Below are 24,251 nucleotides of genomic sequence, written 5' to 3' on the forward strand. Positions count from 1 at the left end.
GGGGGGTGTTCTCACGTGCGCGCAGGTAGCCCTGCCACCACACCTGAAACCGTTACAAATGTCTCTGCTCCCTGAAAACGTCTGGGACGAGCTGGCAGTGGATTTATTTGGTCCTCTTTGAAATGGCACCTATGCTCATGTGCTCATAGATGAACACTCCTGTTTCCCGGAGGCCCAGGTGGTCTAGAGCACGTCGGCCACGTGCGTAATCCCAGCGCTGGACCGCATGCTATCTGCGTACAGAATCCCAAGAGTCAAGTCAGACAATGGCCCGCCATTCACTAGCCAAGATTTTCAAAACTTCGCAAAGTACATGAGGTTTCAGTGTAGGAAAATTACCCCACAATGGCCGCAAGCCAACAGCATTGTTGAGAGGTTCATGGCAAGCATCAAGGGGACTCTGCAGATAACCTCCATCATCAACAAACCTTTTGAGCAAGCCCTCTATCAGCTGCTAAGGGAATATCGCCACAAAGCACGACAGGAGTTTGCCCGGCAGATCTAATGTTTCTACGACCCATCAAAACTAGGCTACCGGAAGGACCCACCCAGGATCCCCGACATCACTCGAACAGCAAGCGAAGGACATGTTCCTGATGCTGTGAACTGTTGTTGCTGCCTTTTTTTTATCTTCCCACACAATGGGGGGGAAGTGTATTATGTTTCTTCTAATTATGATGACAGCTCATAGTGGAAAGGTCCACTTTATTCACTCTGTCAGGTGGTTTGAAACTGAATCTTTGATTGCTAGAGTGTTTCTTCTGTGGCGTCATTATTAAGTGTCCTTGATAACTTTTATTTAACCTAAAGTTCCATTGTGTAATGTTCCCCTGATTGTGTTTTTACTTTTCTAGTTCCAGTAACTCGTCCTTCAAGATTCAGCATCTCTTTTCAGTCACTTTCTCCAGGACTCTATGCGTTCTGCTGGCTGCATTATTTCTCTTACATTGAAGGTCCAACAGGTAGCGCTTTCTCTTAAGGTCAATTTTTCTTAATGTATAGTTGGTCAGTGACCCCAAGATCTGTTACCACATGTTCCAGCATGTAGCTTTTTTCTCAATAATCCACGTCTTCTGGTCTTTGTAGAGCTATTACTACACGTTCCATCTGCCAGCTTTTTTCTCTGATCATTCTCTCAATGGCTCCATGAGCTGCTTGATTAGGTTTCAGCATGCAGCACGTTTACACAACTCTCAGATCCTTCATGTTAGCTTCTCAAGCTCACTGGGATCTATTCCGACTGCTGGCAGCCAGCATGCAGCACTCTGTACTCCATGTTCAGTCTTTCAGTGACTGCAGGAACTCTTCCAACAACTTCAAGCATATGTAGTACTGTCCTGTCAAGTTTCAATGCCAGTCCTTGTTCGTCAGCCACACTTCACGCCTCCTAGCGATCTCGCACTTCTTTAATTCCCTAAGTCATGTCCCCTTCCGTCAGGTCTCAAGACAGTCTCTCCCCTCTGCAACTGATGGGTTCTCCTTGTATCTGTCCAGGTCTCCTCGCCTTTTGATCTCTTCCTTTGCTTATTCTTCTCGGCCTTGTCTCCTCCTCCGTCCACTTGCTTGGCAAGGCTGTTCTGCTGTGCTGGTCACTTTCCCAATATTGGTTACTACCTGCTGTTGCTGTCCTTGGACAGAGTTCCTCCTGATATGATCTGCTCCTCCTCCTCAACCATAGACCCCATTTTATGCTTTCTCCCAATCAACATGGCACACACATCCAGAGCTAGGCATAAGTGGTCAAGGCAATGCACTAGAACAGCTTTTTATGCAGTTCTCTCCCTTGCCCACCTCTTGCTGCCTTTCTAGACCCTGCTGGCCCTAATATCCGAGGGCTGCTCTAGGCTTGTGCCACGAAGGTGCAAGGAGGCAAAGTAACGCGATGGAAAAGGTTCATTCAAAGGGTCTCAACTCCTCTAAATATAAACAAACAGTATGTTACACACTAAGCAGGCCATAAGGAATTGACACAAAAAACCTGCAGACCCCTTTGTCTCCGGTCTACTCTTCTGTTTCATTTTTTCTAGATGGTCGCTGGCTTTGCGCTAGAGGAAAATGGCAAAGCTTCATTCTGTACGACACGTTTGCCTTAGTTTTGTTAAAAAGGGTTTCACAAACAAGTTTATACAGAAGTCTTGGCAAGCCTAACTATCTTCATCTCTGTGTGTGGGTATACATAGGGCAGCGATCATCCCGCGTTAAAATGAAATCAATTTGAATTGATTTGCTAAAATGCTATTGCTTACAACTTTTGACTCGGATTTGGCTAGAATTGCATAAAAGGAAATGTCTGTCATGGGCCCCCCAAACTGGGAATTTTGGGAACAATTTGTTAAACTTTTCAACAGTTTCTAAGAAACCAAAAACAGCAGTTTTCTGCCTATTCCCATTCATTTCTCCACAGATAAAACGGGTTTTTTATTGAACACGGGTAGCATGAAAACCCTCACATGGATTCATTCCAAGAAGTTTGGCACAAAGCATCGCAGATGTGACTATTTTTGATGTAAATTCGTTCAGTAGATTTTTTTCTGGAATTGTATTAACGTGCTGCTGAAGGGGAGACTCTCCGCTATGCACATATTGTGTCCCGCATGGCACACTGCAAAACTGTGGATGTTCAGAAATGAAATTCCCCATTGTTTTTTGTTCAGTCCGAGCTATTCCTGTGGGAATCCGAAAAAGTCAAGGACTCAAATTGATTTGAGATTGAAAGGGATGGGTACATATTCGGGTAGAGATGGGGAGGTTTAAAAAAGACTGCATGGGTAGTTGAAGAGATCATGGAGTGCTGGAGAACCCGTTTTGAGTCTGAACATGTTTGTCTTACCACAGGAATATAACGAGACAAGCTCGGAAAGAAATACCGGCAGGTAAAGGGGATCATGGAGCACTAGGGATTATAACTGGTTATTTATAACGCGTTTAATACACAGAAGTTTATAAGTGCGGACCCGGGATGGAACCTGTGTTGCTCTGCGTCGTCTTGCTTCCAAAGCAAGTGCATTGCCCCTGAGCTATCCTTCCGAGACACAGTGGTTGGGAGCACCTAGAAAGGAGGAGGGGTGCACATGGATAGTGGCAGTGGGGACGGGGAAGACTGCCGTAATTGGCAAACACTGCTTTACAGCGTCACTGATTAGCGCAGTAAAAGAAGGCCAGGCGGAGCGGTTTCTGCATGAATCTTTCAGGGGAAACTCAGAGGGTACATGGGCCACTCTTCTAGGATGCCCCTGGCTAGTGCTCGGCAATCTTTTGAACTGTTTGGGGATCTTGGACAGTGGCCACAGCTGAAGGTGGACGTGGGCAATGGCCAGTGTGAGACAGACTTTTTTTATTTAATTGGTACAACATGCTCAGTGGCCAAGGCCCTTGAAAGATATAGCCTGATAAAAGCCTTGAAATACAGCGAAAAAACCTTTAAGACAGAGATGAGATGGTCCAGTTCATTGCAACAAATCCTGGGAAATCCGGCAGGTGTCGGAAGTGATGACATAACTCGGCTTCCCTACCCCCCATTGATTAGCCCATAAACACATAGATGAGGTTACAGGAAAGGGGGGTGCACTCTGGGTCCCTGTACAGAAAACCTACTCAGCCACTGATATCCTCCTACCAGTTTCTGTGCTCTTCACAGGTCAGGGAGGCAGTCTTTGCTTGCAGCTCACAGCCAGTGCAGGTGTTATCAATCAGTGATGATTCAGCTGCAAGGACTTCTGGTAGCTGTATTAAATCAGGCTTGCAGGGAATCTGCTCACACCCAGACCCACAGTGGCGAAAGGGGGTGGGGGATAGCCCAGAGTGTGGCTCTCCAAAGCAGGGCAAAGACCATAATGGTCTTTCAAAGGGCCCAGATGACATCTGGTGATGTGCTACTTTGTCAGCATATTTCATCTGTTGGTAATTAATCTGACACTTGTTCTCTTTCCTTAAAGAGGATGTAGTGGGTCTCCTAATTGTATACATTCCTAGGAGACTAATGAATTCCAAGGAGCCTGGAGGTGTGTAGGGGGAGAGAATGATTCATTAGGGGGGATTATTTTTCACAAGCGTTGGCAGCTACTGGGTGATACTGCCTCCATAGTGCAAGTTGGAATAGTTCTCTGATGATGCAGGATTGGTTAATGGGTTTTCCCCGTATGTTTAGTATAGTGTTATGGGCACTGGCGTGTCCAGACTCTCTTGACTGGGGTGACCCAAGTGGGGCACTGACTGATGCAGGGGTGGCATGAAGAACGAGCGCACACACAGATAATGATCATAGTTTAGAATAATGGGGGTGGCACCTGGCGTGACCAATCAGATTTCAGGGCTAGCACATGCCTCACCAGGCCACTCCCTCGACACGCCCCTGGTTATGGGATGGTTCATTGCTAAGTTTGTGTATTTTTTTTGTAATGCAAATCAGTTAAAGGGTGCAAGGAATACGTTAGTTATCCTATGCGATGAACAGCTTTGTAACTGCAGTAACGTTTCTTAGGAAAAGCTATGCACGCATCAAAAGCCTCAGAATATTAATATGATACACATACGAGTGGTATGATTAAAGTTGTATCTTGTAACATTAACAGGTTGCATTCTTAGTTTAAGGAGTTCAGAAGTTGGCAAGATCTTTCGTTAAAAATCAGTTTGTTTGTTACAGGAAACCTTTTTACAAAAAACTTAAATTGAAAGTTCGGAAAATGGGTCGGAGAGACTCCTAAATGAGCATGCGTGAGGGAGGCAGACTTCTTTTTTTGTTCACATGTTCATCCTTGCGATACAAGAATCAATGTTTCTTTCTTTCTGGCATAATTGCAGATCATGTGCAAGTAATGATTGAGATGCCAGCCCCTGAACTAGCCCAAATGCATCAGGACTGGTTACTTAACAATCTATTCATTGATGATCCGGTTTTAGACCAAGAGACAGGTATCCACTCCACAAAACAGTAAAATACACCTTATTTCATTGATGTGTGATAGGATTCCTTACAAGCATTCATGGGGCATTTGCTGTTCATTTCTGCCAACCAACAGAAACTGTTAATAATGAAAAGGGAACTTGAAGATAGCAAGAACAGTCAGAGATGGCCGCTTGGTGGAGAATGAAGGAGATGAGGGAGGGGTCAACTCCAGCAATTATCACAAACGTGGAATGTCCCTGCTTTGCATATGCTAGAGGTTCTATGAGAAGGCAAACCAAGCAGACTGACTGTGGATCCTTTATTAGGGGGGTAGGCCCAAGGTGGGTAATACTATGAACCCCAAGGCAGGAAAAAACCTATTGAGGGAAGGACCATTCTTAGACCAGTTTAGAAAACCATTCAGTGACACAGCACTATAAAAGGGAAAACGTCAGTGAGGGGCAAAGACTGGCGGGACACATATGTGCTTTAACCCGCTTCCTGGATATTCTGAGAGCCTGCAATCTGGAAGGAGGTAGCACACTAGTCAGTCGTGCGTCAATTTCTGTGGCAAAGGTATTGCAGAAGTCCTACCTCAAGAGCTTGTGATTCATTGGAGAGGTCCTAAGGATAGATCCTTTACACCAAAGCAGGTACCAGAAGGAAGGCCAGAGATTGGTGTGCATCCTTGAAGGATCCAGAAGCAATACCCACCCCTGGCAGAAGGGTAAGAATGTTATCTGCCTGAAAAAGATCCTGCATGAGGCAGGAGGAAATACCCATTATTATTAAGAGACGTCTGAGAGAGCTAACGGTTGTGGAGTAACCTATGTGAAGCCTGAAAGAACCAAATGTCATGGAAAGACCTTAGAAGATTGATGTGCTAAGAGAAACAAGGTCGTGGAGAGGCCCAAAGAAAACTCTGACTGAACTCATGGAAGATCTTGGCGTTTAGTAGGGGGAACCCAAGTTCGTGGAGGGACCTGAAAGAAATTGACGTTCATGAAAAGACTTACAGTGATGGTGCTGAAGAGGAGAAACCTTTGAGGAGACTTGAGAGAGTTGACCTAAACTGAGAACCGGACATTGTGTAATTAAACACAGTACTGAGCCCTGGAGAAGTGTATTCCAACTAGTGATTAGGAAAGGTTACTTGATGAGTTGGAGTAACACTTTTATGTTGATGGGCTTATGCACCCTGAGATGCAGGGACCATCTGAGGAGTCACACTTTGTTATACCATTCTTTACTTAGTATTATTCAACATTTCCTTATTAGGGTCAAAATAATTTTCCTAGTCCCTGAATGTGTTTACCCTTCTCTTTTGAATCTTAATAAATATATCTATAAAAAGTCTCTCCACGGTCTTCGTTTCTCTGCATTGCCACATTATGTATTTACTGCATTGTGTTTAAGAAATGTAGCCCTCTCCATTCAATTAGCCCATCCTTATGCCTCCATGCCAATTGGGATGCCATCCCGCTTCAGTGAATGAAGCATGCTGGGGTTGCGGAGGTACAATGCCGGCAATGAATGGGAAAACCACACCCACATTTGTAATCTCACTGCTCCTTCATACAGTTTCCAGTACCATACACAGGTTGGATAATTGCCCATATGCTGTGAATGCCGGTATTTTGGAACAAAGAATAGATGTTAAGTAACGGGAGTATATTTTCCTTCTTTGGGAAAATGATGTTTCCCATTTGGCCGACTGGGCTTCTTGTTCAGGATCAAACTAAAATGCTGCCAACTGCCTGCAGGACCCTTGCTTGCATTGGTCTTTGCTCCACTGTGCTCTGTTGAGCTCTCGTTCAACCATAGAAAACACACACGCACACACCCTTTATTCCATCAGTAAATGGCATGTTCTGCTCTTCTATTTGTATGATGCTTTGTGATTCCCCCTTTGCAAGTGTTGCTTTAATTTGGCCCATTGTAGACCCAAGGTGTCAAGACTAGAGTACTACTGGTAGAACCTATGTTAGGATTTCTTTTTGTCTCATGTTTTATGCAAATCGCAAACACTTGCAGCCATTTTCATCCTTTCATTGTACTGGTAAAACTTTCAACAAAGTAAGTTGATGGCACTGCAGTATTGATGCCAGGAGATCTTTAGTGCATTCTTGCATCTGCTAGCACATAAAGAAGTAATGGGGAACTGGAAATATTGTGGATTAGTTGAAGATAAATGTTGCTATGAATTCTTACCCTTTTGTTGGGGTCCCTTTGCTATCCTCTGAGTTGCATCTGTAAACTGCAGTAAAAGTAGACGTTCTATTGTATGCAAGTTACCCGTGGGTTTGAACTTGATATTTACATAATGGATGTCCATCAGCTTCCGCATGTAGTAGCGAGAGTCGATAACAGATGAGGACTGATAGTAAACCAATAGAGGGATTATGATTGATAACATGTGTATTACTCTAAGACTGTTGATGTAACCTCTCTATATTACCCTTGCAGGATGATAGAAGAGGAGGCTGCCAAAGGAGGATATAATGTGCAAATTAAAAATGTGACTGATGAGATTGGAGTTCTTGGTGTAGCGGGACCACTGGCTCGGAATGTGCTTCAGAAGTTGACCACAGAGGATCTCTCCAATGCTAGTTTTAAATTCCTTCAGTCTAAATATATTAGACTGTCTGACATTCCTCTCACCGCCATTAGGATCTCTTATACAGGTGCGATGATATTTCTTTTAAAAATGTACTCATTGAAATTTCAAAATCCTAAAAAGACAAAGAAATTGAATTGAAAAAAGATTGTATATTCAGTAGTTGAACACTAGAATCCTGGTAAAGGATTCCCTTTCTGCATTTTGAGTGACCACATAGAAGTGTGTGAGAAAATGGTCTTTAATGTCAGACAAGTACATCCCAAAACTGACCTCTTCCTCTTTAGGACTAGGCTTTCTTGCTGGGGCAAAGAAATCACTTAAAATTATACAGTGCCGTTTTTAGTGTGCAGAACCCTTCAGGTTTTGGGGGCTTGCATTCAGAGAATAATAGAGTTGAGTTATGGAAGTTCTCGTCATTGCTATTAATTATCTTTGAGGCTTTATGCAATTCCGAATGTGAACTGTTTCTGTATTCTCTTTCCGCTCTACTTTTACTGTGATCTTTGCTCAAATGTATATTCTTTAAGGAAATCAGTTCCACTGTTTTAAGAAATTATAAAAGAAAATCTATTTCCTTCTCGAGCTGACCGCTAATCCTGCCCTTTAAAGTAGTTCGCAGTTGATGAAAGTACCAGATCTTCTTGTTCAGGATTGAAGATGGGGACCTTTGTATGGGAGTGCAGAAGACGTTGCAAAGATAGGATGGGCATTCTTTTACGGTTGGAGAAGGCGAATTGCACAGCCAATAAGTGTTTCACCTATCCGTTGCCAATTCAGGAAACTACACTGAGTTTGCGAGTGGTTCCTCTGGAGATCAACTCTTAGGGATGGAAGACTGGTGCCCTTAATCCAGATTATATACTCAAAACAGATTATTCAGATTTCTCTAGTACTGTGGAGCGGTGGCAGTTCCTCTACTTTGCACTATGCTGTATGCAAGTTGAGACAAATGCCTTCAGGTGTTCAATCTGGCCTAGTCATACTCTTGGAAAATGAAAGGTTTGATTTGGCACAGTACTGGTGGATCAGGAAGCTGATAAACTATGCTCCGAATGTCCCACACAAGCAATTGGCATTTTCACAGTACGGTTGCTTCCAAGATAACCTTAGCCAGTTGGATCCCTTAAAGGGTCGTCTGTAAATGTCTGTTTTCCCCAATGTGAATGAAAATTCAGCATCTCTGCTCCGTCTGTGTTTAACATAAATTGCAAAGGGGGTGAGCCATCAATACGTCTCCATAGCCTTTTTAGAGATTAGTTAACTATGTCCAGATAATGGCTCCAAGCTTCTGCATTTCTGTGACAAGAATTGTACTACATGTTTAACTTTTCCTCTGTGTACAGAACCACTTTTCTAGAAGTGGTTAATCTCATCACTGACTCTTTGAAAGCAGAGTAGGTCCAGGGAGAGAAGCAGGAAACCTGTATTTTTATCTCTCCGTCTTGGCTTGGGTGCCATTTCCTGGAGAACCTTCAATTTAACCTTGAGATGCTTAGAGATGGGCTATTTGATTCAAAGGCGGTATTTATTGGCTGTACATTCAGAGATTTAATTTCTTAAGAGACCGCTGTTTAGCATCACCGGTTTTCCTCAGACTTTATTCTGGTGTTTCATGTTTGCTTACATCTCCTTGCACTGTGACAGTGGGTACCAAAGAGGACAGAATACTCAAAACACAGGCAGTAAGGTGAACACAATTGCTTTAGTCTGTAGTTGACCCAAGGCATGGCATAAAGGTGCAGATGGGTACTATAAACAAAAAGATAGCCTACTTGGCAGCAGATAATAAAAACTAGTTCTAAGGGCGAAGGCCAGGTTCCGTTGGTTTTTGGCTCCCCTCACAATTTCTCCTCCTATACCTCAATCTCTCAGTAGGTCTCAGACCTTGGGCTGGTTAGTCTGAACTAGGTTCCTATTCCTTTCTCTGCCCCCTTGGGGATTGATCAGAATCAAGATGAGGACATCTAGGAGGCCCAGGGTATATTAATTAGAACCTAAGATGTGTCAGGATGAATGAGTAAATTATATATGCAGTTCTCTAATCTAATTGGGTCTACTTTCCTTTATCTAAGGTCCTCAACCATAATCTAATAATCCAGTTCCATACTCACTTAAATATGGACAGGATTTTCTCTGGCTCCTTTTCCCAGCCTCTTTGGTTTCAGTTCTTGATTGCTCCACAGATAGGGGGTCTGTTCAGAACTCTACAGGCTCTTCTCCAACTTCTCTGGATGCTCCACCTGCCAAGCTCTAGCCTCTGAAGGGTACCACAATGCCTTGTTCTCCTCTTTTCCAACTCTGGTTGGCTCCCAACCCTTACCAGGTTTGGGCTGTAGATCCCATCAGGATGCTTATGCGGCTCCTTCTCAATAATTCTTGGCTTCTGACCACTTCAGGGCTGCATTGCTGACATGAAGCCAAGCGGCCTCCAAGAGGACACCACTCATGAACTCAATTCACAGGATATTTTTATGGATTATGTAAAAGATGTGGCAATCCAGATGGGATCAGTGTGGCAAAACCAGTCTTCTTATCCCAAGAAAAGTGTCCTCTTTCAAGAGTCTCTACCCAGCGTCAATCGCAGGCTTTGATAACTGGTCTCTGCAATGACTGAAATCCAAGTGGGAGAGGTTCATCACCTCTGACCACTCCAAAGGTCTTCTGCACATTACTCCACTACTCCAAACTCCCACATCACTAGTTTCTGTGGAGGCTTTTAGAACTGCTCATTCTCTCCCCCTGGGCTGGCCCTATCCTAAACTGATTAGACTGATCAGGTGTCTCGGGGAGGCTGGGGCGTGGCAAGAGGGCGGGAGTTGGCTGGGGCAAAATCGTTTCATTAACCCAGGTGCATTTGCTTCACTTTCATGAGTATTCTGTGCAACGTGGACTGAGACTCCAAAAGGTATCCCATCTTGGTTAGATGAAGGAAATTGTGCATGCATGCTACAGCTTGCATCTGCGGATCGGTGGCTGGAACCAGGAGCACCGGCTCTCTAGCAGAGTCCGATTGTTCATCAAGGTAGTGGGGAATCTTTTTTCTTTTTGTCAAATTGAGAGTCGACTGGGCATTTTAATTCGAACACTGCAACAGATCTGCATAGAGCATTGTGATTCAGTTTAGTTAAAAGGGACAGAAGTGGTCGATTCTACAATGTCTTGTGCCCCCAATGTTGGTGGGGCAGAGACCCAGGGATCTGTTGCATTCCACTGCGAAGTTGCAAATCACGTAGTGGATAGTTAGGCCTTGCCCCCTGTGTTTCCCACCACACACACACTGTAAGGCATAATCCCTGCCCCAGTAGGCTGCTTGCCCCTTTCTCTCTAACCTCCCTCAAGGTATTGGGTATTTGGCTTAGCAACTTGAATTTCTCTTCTCCTAATACTCTTGCCACTAGCAAACATTTCCATAGAACATCATCCCAATTCCCATGCCAAAAGCCTGTTTCTGCCTCCTTTTGTACTGCAGCCCAGTTTTAAAGGATTTCGGTAATGATTGATGACTGGGCCCATTTATCATTAACCTGTGTACTTGGTTGGTGTCTCATTATGCTCCTGTTTTTAGCATTCTCTGATCAGTCCGTATAATAGTTTAATAGTTTGATTGGTTTAATCCACATGGGCCAAGGTCTAGAAAGTGCTAACTTGGGATCAGCTTAGTCTGGCATTTTTCACAGCCGCCACGCCACCTTACCTTCGGACTCTGCATGCTTCATAAGTCTTCTTGTTTGTTTCTAGCCGTTTGTGAGCCTTCGGTTTCACCTTACCTTCCTGTCCATGATCCTCACCTGGTCTTCCTGCCCTCTTGAAAGCCCATCGCAGGACTCCTACGCTCTGGCAATGTACTTGCAAGTAGTATTTCACATGAGCGACACAGATGCGCTCTACTCACTGTTTTGTGAAAACACTCCCTGGTGTTCTGTAATGGCATGTTTTGAAGATCCCTGCAATCTTCCCACCCGTGGGCTGGTATTTAAGGATGCTGCTTTCTTGATAAATAGCATGTATTATGGGCTTCCAAAAGGGATGGGTCTCCCGAAGAGTGGGCTGTCGGTCCCTGTATACAAGAGGGTGTACTGCATGGACTCTGTGGGTTCGTCCATATACCGTCTGCAGTGTTTGCATCATGGAACGGGTGGCTACCCCTGCTCCCCAGAGTCTCCATACCTTGCTAATGTCCTTAAAAAATGACTTGCACCTTCTAGGCATTGGCAGTTTCAGAGAAGTGCCACCTCAGTGTGTACTCTAAGAGGGCCTCTGACTGGACCTGATAGTTAAATTTAAGAGGTACCATATTCTCCCATACAAGGTCTTGCAAACCCCAGGAACAAAGTGATCCCTTGAACCTTTGCACGGGGCTTCCTCCCAAAGGAACCTTTGTAGGGGCAAAGATTGGAGTAAACACTCCCAGAAAATGGAGTAGGTTTTTGTCGTTGGCATTGGCTATAGCATTTTCCCTACTGACAACATGGCAAAGCCTGAACTTGAGCATTTGCGCTTCTTTGCTTTTCAAAATATGTCCTACTCGCCATGTCCTTGCTATGTTTAATGGTGTAGAATTACTATGGGTACTTCCCACTTTTTTGAGCGAGGGCGGGCTATTTCAGGCTAACCCCCCCTTATACATATTCACTAATGAGAATTAAAACTTCCACGAGCAGCTGTCAAACAATATCTGCTCGTGTACCAGAGTTTCTTTAAAAAAAACATTTATTGATCCACTTTTGTTTTTTTACAAAAGAATATGCAAACATTAATATGTCCTAGGCAAAACGAATACGCTCAGCGGTAACACACTATTGAGCTTATGCCGTAGGACAAATTGATACAACGTGCCAGGTGAGAAGACAGTGTTCACACCGAGGGGGTTAGTTCACCAAAATCATGTGGAAATACAGGTTGACACAGCATATAAACACTGATAAATAACAGGTAGGTCACATGTTCCACGACCTATTGTACTGAACATATGCTAGAATGTAATATGTTTGGAAATGGGGACATGAGACCGACTCAAGGCTGTATTGCTGATGGGAACCTTTCAGGTCTGCTAATAAGAGGTGGTATATCTCAGGTTAATAGAGTGGTTTATTGTGGCTTAGGGGTTTAATCGTAAAAGGGACTGACTTGCAAGAGAATAGTATCTAACCAAACAGAAGGTCGACATACTGTGTTTTGGACCCAGATTTTAGATAGGTTCATCCGGGAAAGTTCTTGACCAAATTACAAGAGAGCCTTCATCAGGACATGGAATTTCTTTGAGTATGGAAATAAATCGGGGAGACCCAGTTTTACTTTGTCTTGATGTAGACCGTGTAGGGCGTGGTGTTTCTTCTCTTTATCTAGTAAAGAAAGCTGGTATCTTCCACTTAACTTGGGTGCCCATGATTCATTAGGCTTGTAAAGGCATGTTTATTTTTCTTGTAACCAATTCCTATAGAATGAATCGCGATATGTTGCCGATTCTCGCAATCTTCTCGGTTGTACAGTAATAGCTTGCTTATTTGACTACGCATATGCCAGGCTGTTGAGAGGTTGGAGTACACTGAATAGAACTTTCTGAGTAGGCTGTTGGCGTGATGCTCTGAGACACCCATACACCGGGTCCATCTATGCTTGTTGCTGTTGCAAGTTCTCTACTTTGTACTATGGTAGGGAGTTTGACCAGTTGTTGTGTCCCACTGACACAGTTCTGGAGTTTCTGTTGTCACTGCAAGACTAGGGTTAAATGTTGGCACAGTTAAAGGTTACCTTGCAGCTCACTGGGTCTTTAAATGGTCGAGATTTGACCCCATTCATTCTTGACCATTGCTCTGGTTTTTCTTCAAGGTTTCCTTCTTGGTGAGCCTTACATCTGCAAAAAGTGTTAGTAGGCTGACCTTGTCAGGAGCGGAGAGAGGCCCATTTCAGCCTGGGATGTGCGGCCTACCAGGGTGGAAGCCAGAAGCATTCCTACTCCAGAGGCGGAAGGTGGCCATTGGGAGGACCCCAGTTCATGCCGCCTCCCTAAGTGCCTATATGTGCTGGGGCAGTAGCACTCTTAATCTCCCGATACCACTGTATGAAGTTGCTGACCAATTTCTTATTTTAGGCAACTACATCTACCAACATTCTCAGCAGATCACAACAAGGAAGCCCACCAGAGCCTCTAGCCGAATCTCCCCCATCAAAGGATCCACACCAGCACTGGACAGGGAGAGAACCGCTGTGCAATACAGCAGTAACTATACACTGCAGCAAACACTATGTGCCGTGAAACAACACCAATGCATGCAGATTGATTGGCCAAGGTGAAGCTCCTCTACACCGAATGTAACCATCCAGTTAGCTGCAATTGAGCCACGGTGCGGCCCCTGGCAAGAACTGGAACCTCATTCAATGGTGTCACCACTGGCCAGATTAGGCGGACCTGTGAGCCAAAAAGGGGCTGTGCTTAGCCCCTTTTTTCCTATGTTCTCCTGTATGTAACATCTCCGGGGCGGGGAATAACAGGCAAGATTGGCTTGGGGAACATGTAGGGAAGTACCAATTTAAGAAGTAGGTGGGTGGATAAAGCTAGGGAAGGGAAACGGAAAGATATGGATTGCTCGGGTGAGGACAGAGGAGGAGGAGGAGGAGGAGGAGGAGGAGGAGGCGGAGGCGGAGGCGGAGGCGGAGGAGGAGGTGTCGAACCAAGAGATGAGAAGGAGGAAGGATGGTGGACAGGAGTGTGAAAGCGTTTTTTTTTTAAAAGTGAGTAGCTTTATTGTGAGTGTGCATGTAAGGTGTGCGAGTAGTACTGAAAAACAATAGGGAATGCATGGAAGGTGATTAAGGGAGTGAAAGGAGAGTCACCTCAATGGTGGGGTGGAGTAGTAGTAGTGTGGAAAGTAGTAGAGTGGAGAGGGGAGAGGAGTAGTAGAGGAGAGAGTAGTAGTCGAGTGGAGAGGGTAGTAGTAGAGTGGAAGGGAGGGTAATAGAGGGGAGAGTAGCAGAAGAGATGGTAGGAAGAAGTAAGATCGGAGGATGGGGTAGATGAGAGAGAGATCAGAGGTACAGAGGAGAAAGATGCAAGGAAAGTGGGGGAGAGAAAGTGGGTAGAGTTTGAGAAGAGGTGGAGGAAGGGAGAGTATGAATACAGGGAGAGGAACATCAGGACACATAAGGAAGCAGAGTGGGGCACAGGTGTCTGTAAGGCACCCCCACAAACCCTAAAACTAAACCAGGTACTACTTGTGCATTTTCCTGAATAGTTACAAGCTAGGACGCACACAACGAGTCTGATCGTAATTCCATTCCATGCAGATCGAGAGAAGACATGAGGAAAGGCGTTCGCGGGATTGATCCCCCGCGGTGAGCCGAAGGACGGCGGTCACTAATTGGAAATGATAGAACTCGCCCTTAGAGAGGTAAGGTTTAGAGCATTCATGTAGTACAGTAGGGAGGTAGATTGATAACGTACACATATATGAATTATCACGGTCGACATGACTGATTCAAGCCTTTTATTCCATCAATGACGGGTATCCTATCTATGAGAAGTATACGTGATTTGAACAATGTTTCAAACAGCGAATCTGTAGGACAATATGGGAACACTACTGATGATACCGACAATATTTATATGGATGCAACTAACAGCACCTCACGTTATACCAATTAACCATTTAAGTAATATGGTACGACTTTTAAAGTAGGCATTTATAAATATCTCTTCAGCCGACATAACAGTAGATCCATCCAGTTGGCCTCTTTTAGACATCTGGGATAATGAAGTCTACCGATTTAGACTAACACAGCCATTGCTAGGTGAGTGTATCAATGTATTCTTCTTGAAAAAGAGAGATAAGTAGGAAAGTGATGGTCTTGTAAGTGGGACAAAGCGCTATTCAAGTGACTTGTCCCAGAAGAGACCACATTCTGACAGACATCTTAGTAGCAAAGTGTTTTTATTCAGAGAGTTTCTATCTGAGTATAATTAGAAGATTGAAGGGCACCTTTAAACGACAGCCCCTGCTCACAGGTTAGTTCAGTGATACTCACCGATCCTTTTCTATTAGAGCAATGAATCCTATTAAAGCGTGTTTGATTAAAAATATTATTTATTTCTATTTGAATTTACAGGACACGATATATCCAGATATCTATACCTGAAGAAGGACTTAATTAGCCCGAAACACCTAGTAGCAGATAGTACCAGTACCAGTAGCAATCGGTCCTTTCAAATCTACATAACTCCAATCAAGATATCAGGACATACTACTATTTTTGTTTGAAATGATCAATGTTTTTGAGAATTTAAATGTACAAATGTCAAAAACTCATGTTTTTGTGATATTAGGATGAATTTCGTTTAAGAAACATTTACTGAGTAATGTTTTCAGTTGCTTATGTACTATGAAATAATATGTGCATTAGTTAATTTGTAAGAAGGAAAAGGAAAAAGAAGGTAATTATTAATTTTTGTTGTCAACCAAAATGGTTACTATATCTATATAAAGACAAACTTTTTTTATGAATTGATTGATGTGGTGAATATCTAAAGAAATGACAAACTTTGTAGAATGGCAAGAACGGAAACCAAATTATAAACGAGGAAGAATAGAATTAGAGGCAATAAAATATACTTGTGAATAAATAAGGTGCTCCAGGAGTTTAGAAAGCTAGGGAACAACAGATATAGCGTGGAAGTTGGCAGGGCGAGAAGGATCAAGCGACGGCTTTTTAAGGATCAGAAGGATAGTGGCTTGCTTGAAAGATAAAGGAAAGGATGAGGACGTGAGAGTAACATTGAAAAAAGGGATGACGTAGGGAAAGCGAGAAGGATAGACTTTAATGAAAAGAAAGGAGGGAAGAATATCAGAGCAGGGCGAAGTGGGAGGGACTCTGGATAGGAGAAAGGCAGTGTCCGAGTTAGAAAGTGGGTGAAATGAAGACTTGCAAGCAAAGGGAGAGAGACCAGGAGAGACAGTAGGAGTAGAAGAGGAAGATTAAATGGTGAAACACAGAAGAGCAACCTTCGAGGAAAGGTACAAGGCTAAATTAATTGCAGAGAGATGAAGTAAGGGCAGGATAAGAAGAGATAATGAGACAGTTTGAAAAAGCCGCCGGACGTGAGGAAGATGAGTCGAGAAGATCAGAATAGAATGATTGATTAGCAGAGAAGGGCAGAATCGAATGGAGAGTGAGTAGAAAAGACAAGATAAAGAAGTCGGAGTCGGAATGGGACATATGCCAGTGAGGCTCGGTGCAGTGAAGAGTACATTGCAGAGGCCTGCGCTGCAGCATAAACCACAGTTAGCGTGGTTTCTGGGGGTCTGAGAACGGAGAAATAGGATAAAGTAAGTCGAGAGTCGAGATTAAGTTGGAGGAAAGAGAGGGGACGGCGTCTTCAACAGAAAGACCTGAAAGCTGATTGGCTGGGGAGAAGAGAAATGGAGGAAGAGATATTAAAGGAGCTTAGGTTGCAGCAATAGTATGTGTGAGATGGGGAAGAAAGGGAGGGAACAGACTGGGAAGGAGAGGGAATCATGGAAAAGAGAAGAAGATATTGATCCAAGGAGTACACGGGAAGAGCAGCGACAGGGGAGGTAGAAAGCAGGGAGGAGAAAATAAGATCAAGATGAGAGCCATAAAATGAGAAGGAAGAGAGAGCTGGTAGGACTCACGAATAGGCAGTACAGGAACCGAAGAATCGGTAGACGAAAGACGGAGATTAAAATCACCCAGAAGAATTAAAGGGGAGCAGCGGGAAGAATAGCAGAGACAAGAGCATCAAGATCCTTGCAGGAAGAGATTATTGAGCCAGGAGGACGATGGAGCAGAAGAACTGCACAGGGATATGGCTTCAGGAAAGAGTTGTGCTACTCGAACGAAGAAAATACAGCAAGAGTAGAAAGACCAGAAGCAGTAATGAAGGATTTGCGATAGAGCATGCCAGCCTCCTAAGAGTGGAAGGGCTGCGGCGTGCACGAAAGATGAAAACGAAGTAGAAAGAGTAGCAGGTGTAACCGTGTTAAGAATGGAGATCCATTACTGCATTTTGGGTATTCCTTGTTAGTCCATTGTGTGTAACATAACTCCTGCCACCGCCTGCAATCCAAGCGATTATCTATCCACCTTTATGATAGACTCCTAGATTAGGATTAGAAATCTTCATTTCCATCTTTTACTTATGTGAATATTTAAATGTGCAGCATTAAAGGCGGTCTGTGTTTAAACAGTAGTTTGCTCGCGCCTCTCTTTTTGGACTACATGGATGAGCTATCTTGCTCCTTGTTTGACTTTGCCAGGAAGGTCCGCCGAATTGCACACTTTTAAATTGAACTCCCTAAGGACAGACGATCAGAACTGTTCCCTTGTGCAAAACAAAACAATGGAACAAATGAATTGGGTACCAATTTTGCTCCTTGGGTTGTACAGAATGGAGCAAACAATCTGTCTAATATAAAGATCATTTTGCGTTTTAATTACTAGATTTGCTTCAAAACATGAGTCGTGTAGTAAATGTATTTCTTTGTATGCCATGAAGAAGATCTAATACAAAAAGTCCGATTTATTTTTTTTGCAGCCGCAGCGCAAACTGTTTTAATTAATGTGGGCATTGCCAAAACCGATTTGATCCATTCCTTAGAACCAAAGCATTTGCCAAATGTTTAGCACTGGTCCAACTGCCAGATAATCTGGCCCGTGGTTCGTTTTTCTTGCAATTATGCATTGTGCCGCCTATCAGAGCATCGCAGGCTATGTAGCTCTGAAATTCTTGGCATGGTGGAATATTACATTTTAAAAAAGCAGTGTCACGTATATTGATTGATAGATTAATAAGTTTCCCGAATAGAGTTTGCTTAGAGTGTCTGTTGTCATTCAGTTTCATTAGTGTTTTGGTATTGTTACAAAAGGCCTTGACTAAGCACGATTGCACTTGGTATGTTATGGTTCTTATACCGCGCAGTGTTGCCACCTGCGTGGTCTCTTGGCTCTATGGCGGATCTGTAATGTAAGGGGGTGGCGGGTATGTAAGTAGGACTGAGCGGGGGAAAGCAAGAGAGCTGTTGGTCAGTACGGATACACCGGTCAGGTCACTGCATGTAGGTGTGTTTTTCGGTTGGTGGCTGCCATGTGATGTTGGGCGTTGTGAAGTACGTGCGGTTTTTGGTGCTGTAGAGTTATGGTTGTGTGAGAGGTGTATGCATGCAGGTGAGCTTTTAGTAGGTTAGTTAGTGGCAGTACATTTCCTACCCCTCTGTTCTGACTAAATGCGATGCATATCCCTTTCTCTGTCGTTCATTCTAGAGTGTCGCAATTACCACTCGCATGAGTTACTCCAGGAGTGAGTTCCATGTGATCTGTGGTCAGTCCGTGGGCTGCCTGGTTTCTGCATCCAGCAGTATTCCTTTGTGTGAGGATTTCCACACCCTCGGTGGTCCGATTAAGTGGGACACACCTCACTCCCCTGTCTCCACATCTGGCCCACTATCAGGATACAGGAAAAGTGTACCAAACATCTGTTTTGCAATTGTAATAATTGGAAATGAAAGGTTTTGTTTTTATGTACAGTGCTCGAAAAATCTCCCTCCATGCCTTGACTCCATAGGCAAGTAAAATGAGGGGGGCAAAGTTGAAGCTAAATGTGTTGCAGTCTGTAGGCACAGGGTATATTGTATGGTACTAACCAAGGCGTGCGGGGATACCTGGAATTCCACCTGCCTAATATGTGTAACCTTTCTGTAATAGGACGCTTCTGATAGTCTGTTGTTATGTTTTATGTAATATGTCTGGAACAGGCGAACTGGGCTGGGAGCTGTACCACAGGCGCCAGGACAGTGCTGCCCTCTACCGTGCGATCATGGAAGCAGGCAAGGAAGAAGGCATCGACCATTTTGGAACCTATGCTATGAATGCCCTGAGGCTGGAAAAGGCTTTCCGTGGCTGGGGAGCAGAGGTACGTTATCTTGCAGTCAGTGGGGTGGTACAATGTTAAAAGCTGGAGCCTAGCCTAGCTAATCCAGTAAAAAAGCCCTCCACGAGGAGCTCAGCAATTTTCTACGTTTTTCAGAATGTGTACAGCAAAAAGATATAGAAGAGCAAAGTGTGGGTCTGAGGCAACCTCCAGTGAATGCAACGTGTTAGGAAATCCTGCCCCTTGTGGGTCTCCTTTGCGCTGCTGGCGACCTGCAGGCACTGGACAGTGCGTTGCAAGAGATGTCCGAAATAGAGTATAGTGTGGGATGGATACATTGTGTTAGCTAATGACAAACCTTTGTACTGTGCCCCTCGCCACCTTAGTGTTCTTACTGCACTGATGTTTTTCGGATGGTGGCATGTTCTGCCCCTGCCAGGGATAACGAGACTGTGGTTTGTGGGGCAAAGAGTTTAAAGGTGCAGGCAGATTGCTATAAAACAAACAGTTGACAAGGTAGAAGGTGCTTAAAGGGAAGGGATCTGGTTGGGCGGGGCAGCATGTATAGTCCACGGTAATATTTTCCATGAAGGCATTTTTAGTACATTGTTGCGTGATGCCTATTTTCCGTGAGGACACTTCTAGTAGATTCTTGTTTGGCCCCAGAATTGGTGCATTGATTTGTGATGTATTCGAGATGTGCTCAAGCGTGCCCTTGACATGTGGAGGCTTATTCACCAGATGAGGGAGAGAGGAAGGAAGGAAGGAAGGAAGGAAGGAAGGAAGGAAGGAAGGAAGGAAGGAAGGAAGGAAGGAAGGAAGGAAGGAAGGAAGGAAGGAAGGAAGGAAGGAAGGAAGGAAGGAAGGAAGGAAGGAAGGAAGGAAGGAAGGAAGGAAGGAACTTGGAGAGGGAGAGAGAGGTGTTTGAATCATCCCCGTTATGTGCTGTGGGAGTAACTGAGAGTAGTCTGTCAGATCATGGTGATGTGTACTCCTCTTTAATAGGAGAGTAGACCCCTGAAATACCTATCCTTACGGTGTCTGAAGATTTAAGTGGTCATAAAATAGGATATACCCAGACTTGGTCGCCAAGGCCCAGTTTTCCAAAGCAAACCAGAAGGCTAGTGTAATCAATGTGATGTAATGTTGATACACACGCACACGCACGCACGCGCGCGCGCGCCAGGAGAGAGAAGCAGGGGAAGCAGAGAGGCCAGGAGACTGATGGAAAAATAGAGCAGGTTAGGGAGGAAGGCAAACAGGGGAGAAGGATAAGGTTAGAAGGGCAAGGGTCTCTGTGGCCTCTGCCCCCAACCCACACGGTCCGCACACCACACGGCCAGCAGCCAAAAAGAGAGCTGCTCTCTCCCCACAGGTCTTATATAAAGCTGTCACTCCCACCCAGGAATACATGTGGTTGTCAGAGATACGTTTTTGTGTGGTCTCCAGGGAAGGGACTCCCACATAGTTCAGGTGACACAGAGGAAAATACATTGGGGAAAAATAAGCCCTATTATTTGGGATTTGGCCTTCACGTGTCTTTCGCTGCCTTTTGGAGGCAACGACTTCCTTTAGGGAACTCCTGGGGTTTTCCACCCTTTGCTTTCGTCCCTCGGTCCTTTGCTCTGCTCCAGTAGGTTCGCCTTTGCCCCGGAAGTTCTGCTCTTGCTCGTGCTCCACCTTGCTCAGTGTGTGTATCTATGTTCTGCCTTCTCTCCGTGTGAGGAGAGCTAATTAAAAGTTGTACAATACATTGAATACAGTGGGGAAATGAAGTCATGTACTACATTGCAAATGAAAAGGGACATAGAAACTGCCATTTCCACACAAGTGAAGCCCAAGATCTGTGGCACTAGGTACTGGATCACAGCGTGTTCCTCATTCCTTTCCACCTACCATGTGTTCAGAACCTGATGGCAGATTCCCTGAGCAGGGAGCTCAGTTCCTGTCATGACTGGGTGCTTCAGGTTTCGCAACTCTGCCAGTTCTTTAGTCGATGTGGCACCCCAGAAGTCGACCTATTGGCCACCCATGTCAACAAGAGGTGCGTGTATTTTGCCAGCAGGTTCTCTCATCTGGAGAGTCTGGGAGATGCCTTCACATTCCCCTTGGAGGGGAAGTACTTGTATGCTTTTCCCCCGATCCCCATGGTGGCTCGGGTGTTAAATGTCTTCAGACAATATCAGTGAAAACTGATCTTAGAGGCTCCTGCTTGGCCGAGACAGTTCTGGAACTCTGACTACCTCACCCTGTCTTCCGCTCCGTCAATGAAGGTGCCTCATCTGTGCAATCCTCTCTTCAGGAGCAAAGGTGCAGTGTTACACCACAACACGGCGCCTCTGAACCTGACGACCTGGCTCCTAAACTTTTAGAGTCCAGCGATATACCTCTGCCGCAAGACTGCAAGGACATCCTACCTAGAGCCTGCCCCTCTTCCACGCTGGCCTGCTACAAGAGTAAATGTTAAAGCTTTTGCAAGGCACAGGTCCTTGACCCTTTCACGTTTATACTTGCTCCGCTTTTGGGCCTTCTCTATTGTCCCATCTTTGATCAAGGAGTTCCTCTAGGGACTGTTCCCTTGCTTCTCTCCAGTCAGCAGACCAGCCCTGGCCTGGCAGCTGAATGTCATCTTTGCGCGGCTCATGCGACCTCCTTTTAAGCCTCTGCATAAAGTTTCTCTCAAGTCCCTATCCTGGAAGACTGTTTTGCTGGTCGACATCATGTCGGCTAGACGTGCAGGTGTGATTCTGGCTTTTTCCTTCTAGCCCCCTACTTGGTTTTCCACAAGTGGCAAAAAGAGGAGTAATTATCTGCTGTGACAAGTAACAAAGAGGAACTGATTACAGAGGCTTTTATGACCCGGGACTGATGACGATTGGTTCCCTGGCGATCGTTACCTCAGTTCACTGGGAATCTGCATTTCAGGGTGATCGTACAAAGCTGTTATTTCTACACATCGTTTTTTAAGCCTTTTTCTTTGCTGCTAGATGAGTAGGTAAAGAAGATGATGCATAAATCGTAATGAATTGAAACTTTATAAATCAGCTGTCGTGTCAGTGGTCGGCGTGAGCAGGTGCTATCGGTGCAGAGTACTGCTACTTTTATTTTTTTACTGTTAACAGTTCCACTACATTTTACTACCATTTTCACCATTCCAGAATGGCTCTTTTTGAAGTTAAAGCCTACTTCATTTTACCACACTACATCAGTCACAGCAAAACTGAAATCTGTTTCACTGTACTTTCATAAAGACTGAATGACAGCTCAGCCTGGAGGAACTCAATCTCACTTCATCTTAAATATCAGTAGCTGGAGGAGGTTCTGCTAACACTGAGAAATTAGCTCTCGCAAACAAACAAAAAATCACCCCCCTGATATTTGAAAAAAAAGTAACAAGTTACCACCTCAGGTTAAATGCTTAGATGTTGCACTTGATAAAGTTCCAAGCCATCTCCACAGGATTCTATGTTGACGTTAGGTATATTTATGGTATTTGCCCCTCCATGCCACTGTGCAAGTGTGCAGTTTTAGTAGGAGTTCTAGTGACTAGTCATGTGGACTACTGTAATGCACTCCTGTGGGATACTTCAGGACCACAGAATATTCATCCCTTTGACTCTTTCAGACCAGGGGTGAGAAAGCTGTTCTTGGCATCCAGGCATTGTAATCAATTGCCAAATTCTATTCATGAAAGCACACATTTTTCTAGTGGCTGGCCCCTGTTGAAGCAGCTGCTGTTTAGGTCAGTTTCAAGATAGGCTCCAGCAGGACACCACTAGATTGTGATCTCACCGAAAGAGAAATTGCTGAAGCCATCGCCCAACTACAATCTGGGAAAACCCCGGGTCCCAATGGGTTCCCGGTGGAGACTTGCAAAAGAATTGGGCTGAGACAAGATGGCTACTCCCCTCCACAAAATGTTCCTCCACGCCAAGAAACAGGGTATTCTCCCACCAGATCTGCGTAAGGCCAGCATTGTAGTTATCCCCAAACCTGGTAAACCCCCCGAATGATGTGCCTCATATTGGCCCATCTTGTTGATTAACGGGTAGGCCAAAATCCTTGCTAAATTACTAGCCAATAGATTGCAGAATGTCATCTCTTCCCTAGTGCATCCTGACCAATGTAGCTTCATGCCACACAAGTCGACCCGAATGAATATACGTCGCCTACACCTGCTCATGAAATGTGCTCCCATTCTGGATACACCACTGGCCCTGCTTGCCATTGTTTTTTGAAAAGGCATTTGATTCAGTGATATGGGACAGCCTCCGGGAAACAATGAGACGTATGGGATTTGGCGAGACATTCCTGAGCTGGGTGAAACTATTATATGAAGCCCCGCACGCAGAGGTGAGGGTGAATGGATGGGCCTCTAGACCCTTCCCACTGGGTAGGGGAACATGGCAGGGGTGCCTCCTATCCCATCTCCTGTTTGCATTAGCAATCGAACGGCTGGCCCAATGGCTCCAGTAGGTCAACACATAGACAGGATTCAAATGACCGGAAGGCGATGAGTATAGGGGGTCCATCTATGCTGACGATCTTCTCATATACTTAAGTTATCCAGCCCGTTTGTGCCGAGTAGTAACACAGTGTCATGATTCCTGCCCCTCATGTCCCCAGCCCTCCAAGATGTCTGGCTGGAGCCAGGCCATGATCACCTACATGGCCCTCAAGGGCCTCTACATCCCTCCAAAGACCCACTTGGAGTCAGACTTGGCGCTTGTGGCACCAGACTCACTCTCTCCCATAGGATAACATTGGGGATTGGACTTGTAGTGCATTGATGGGGACAAGATGGATGCCCCCACATATTTCGGTTCCCAGAACTGCATGTGCAGTCTAGTCTTTTGGGTGTGGTT

General features: G+C 44.8%; 1 protein-coding gene across 1 annotated transcript in view; it reads left to right on the forward strand.

Moving 5' to 3' along the window:
- DMGDH (dimethylglycine dehydrogenase) overlaps positions 1–24,251 on the forward strand; it is an 834,031-nt gene that overhangs the window by 567,521 nt on the left and 242,259 nt on the right. The window contains exons 12-13 of the mRNA XM_069627418.1: positions 7,352–7,569; positions 19,271–19,428. Of these exons, the coding sequence (XP_069483519.1) occupies positions 7,352–7,569; positions 19,271–19,428 (376 nt within the window). The remainder of the gene's footprint in view (positions 1–7,351; positions 7,570–19,270; positions 19,429–24,251) is intronic.

Source organism: Ambystoma mexicanum, chromosome 6p (assembly GCF_040938575.1).
Source record: "Ambystoma mexicanum isolate Mex_15411 chromosome 6p, UKY_AmexF1_1, whole genome shotgun sequence".
Lineage (NCBI taxonomy): Eukaryota > Metazoa > Chordata > Amphibia > Caudata > Ambystomatidae > Ambystoma > Ambystoma mexicanum.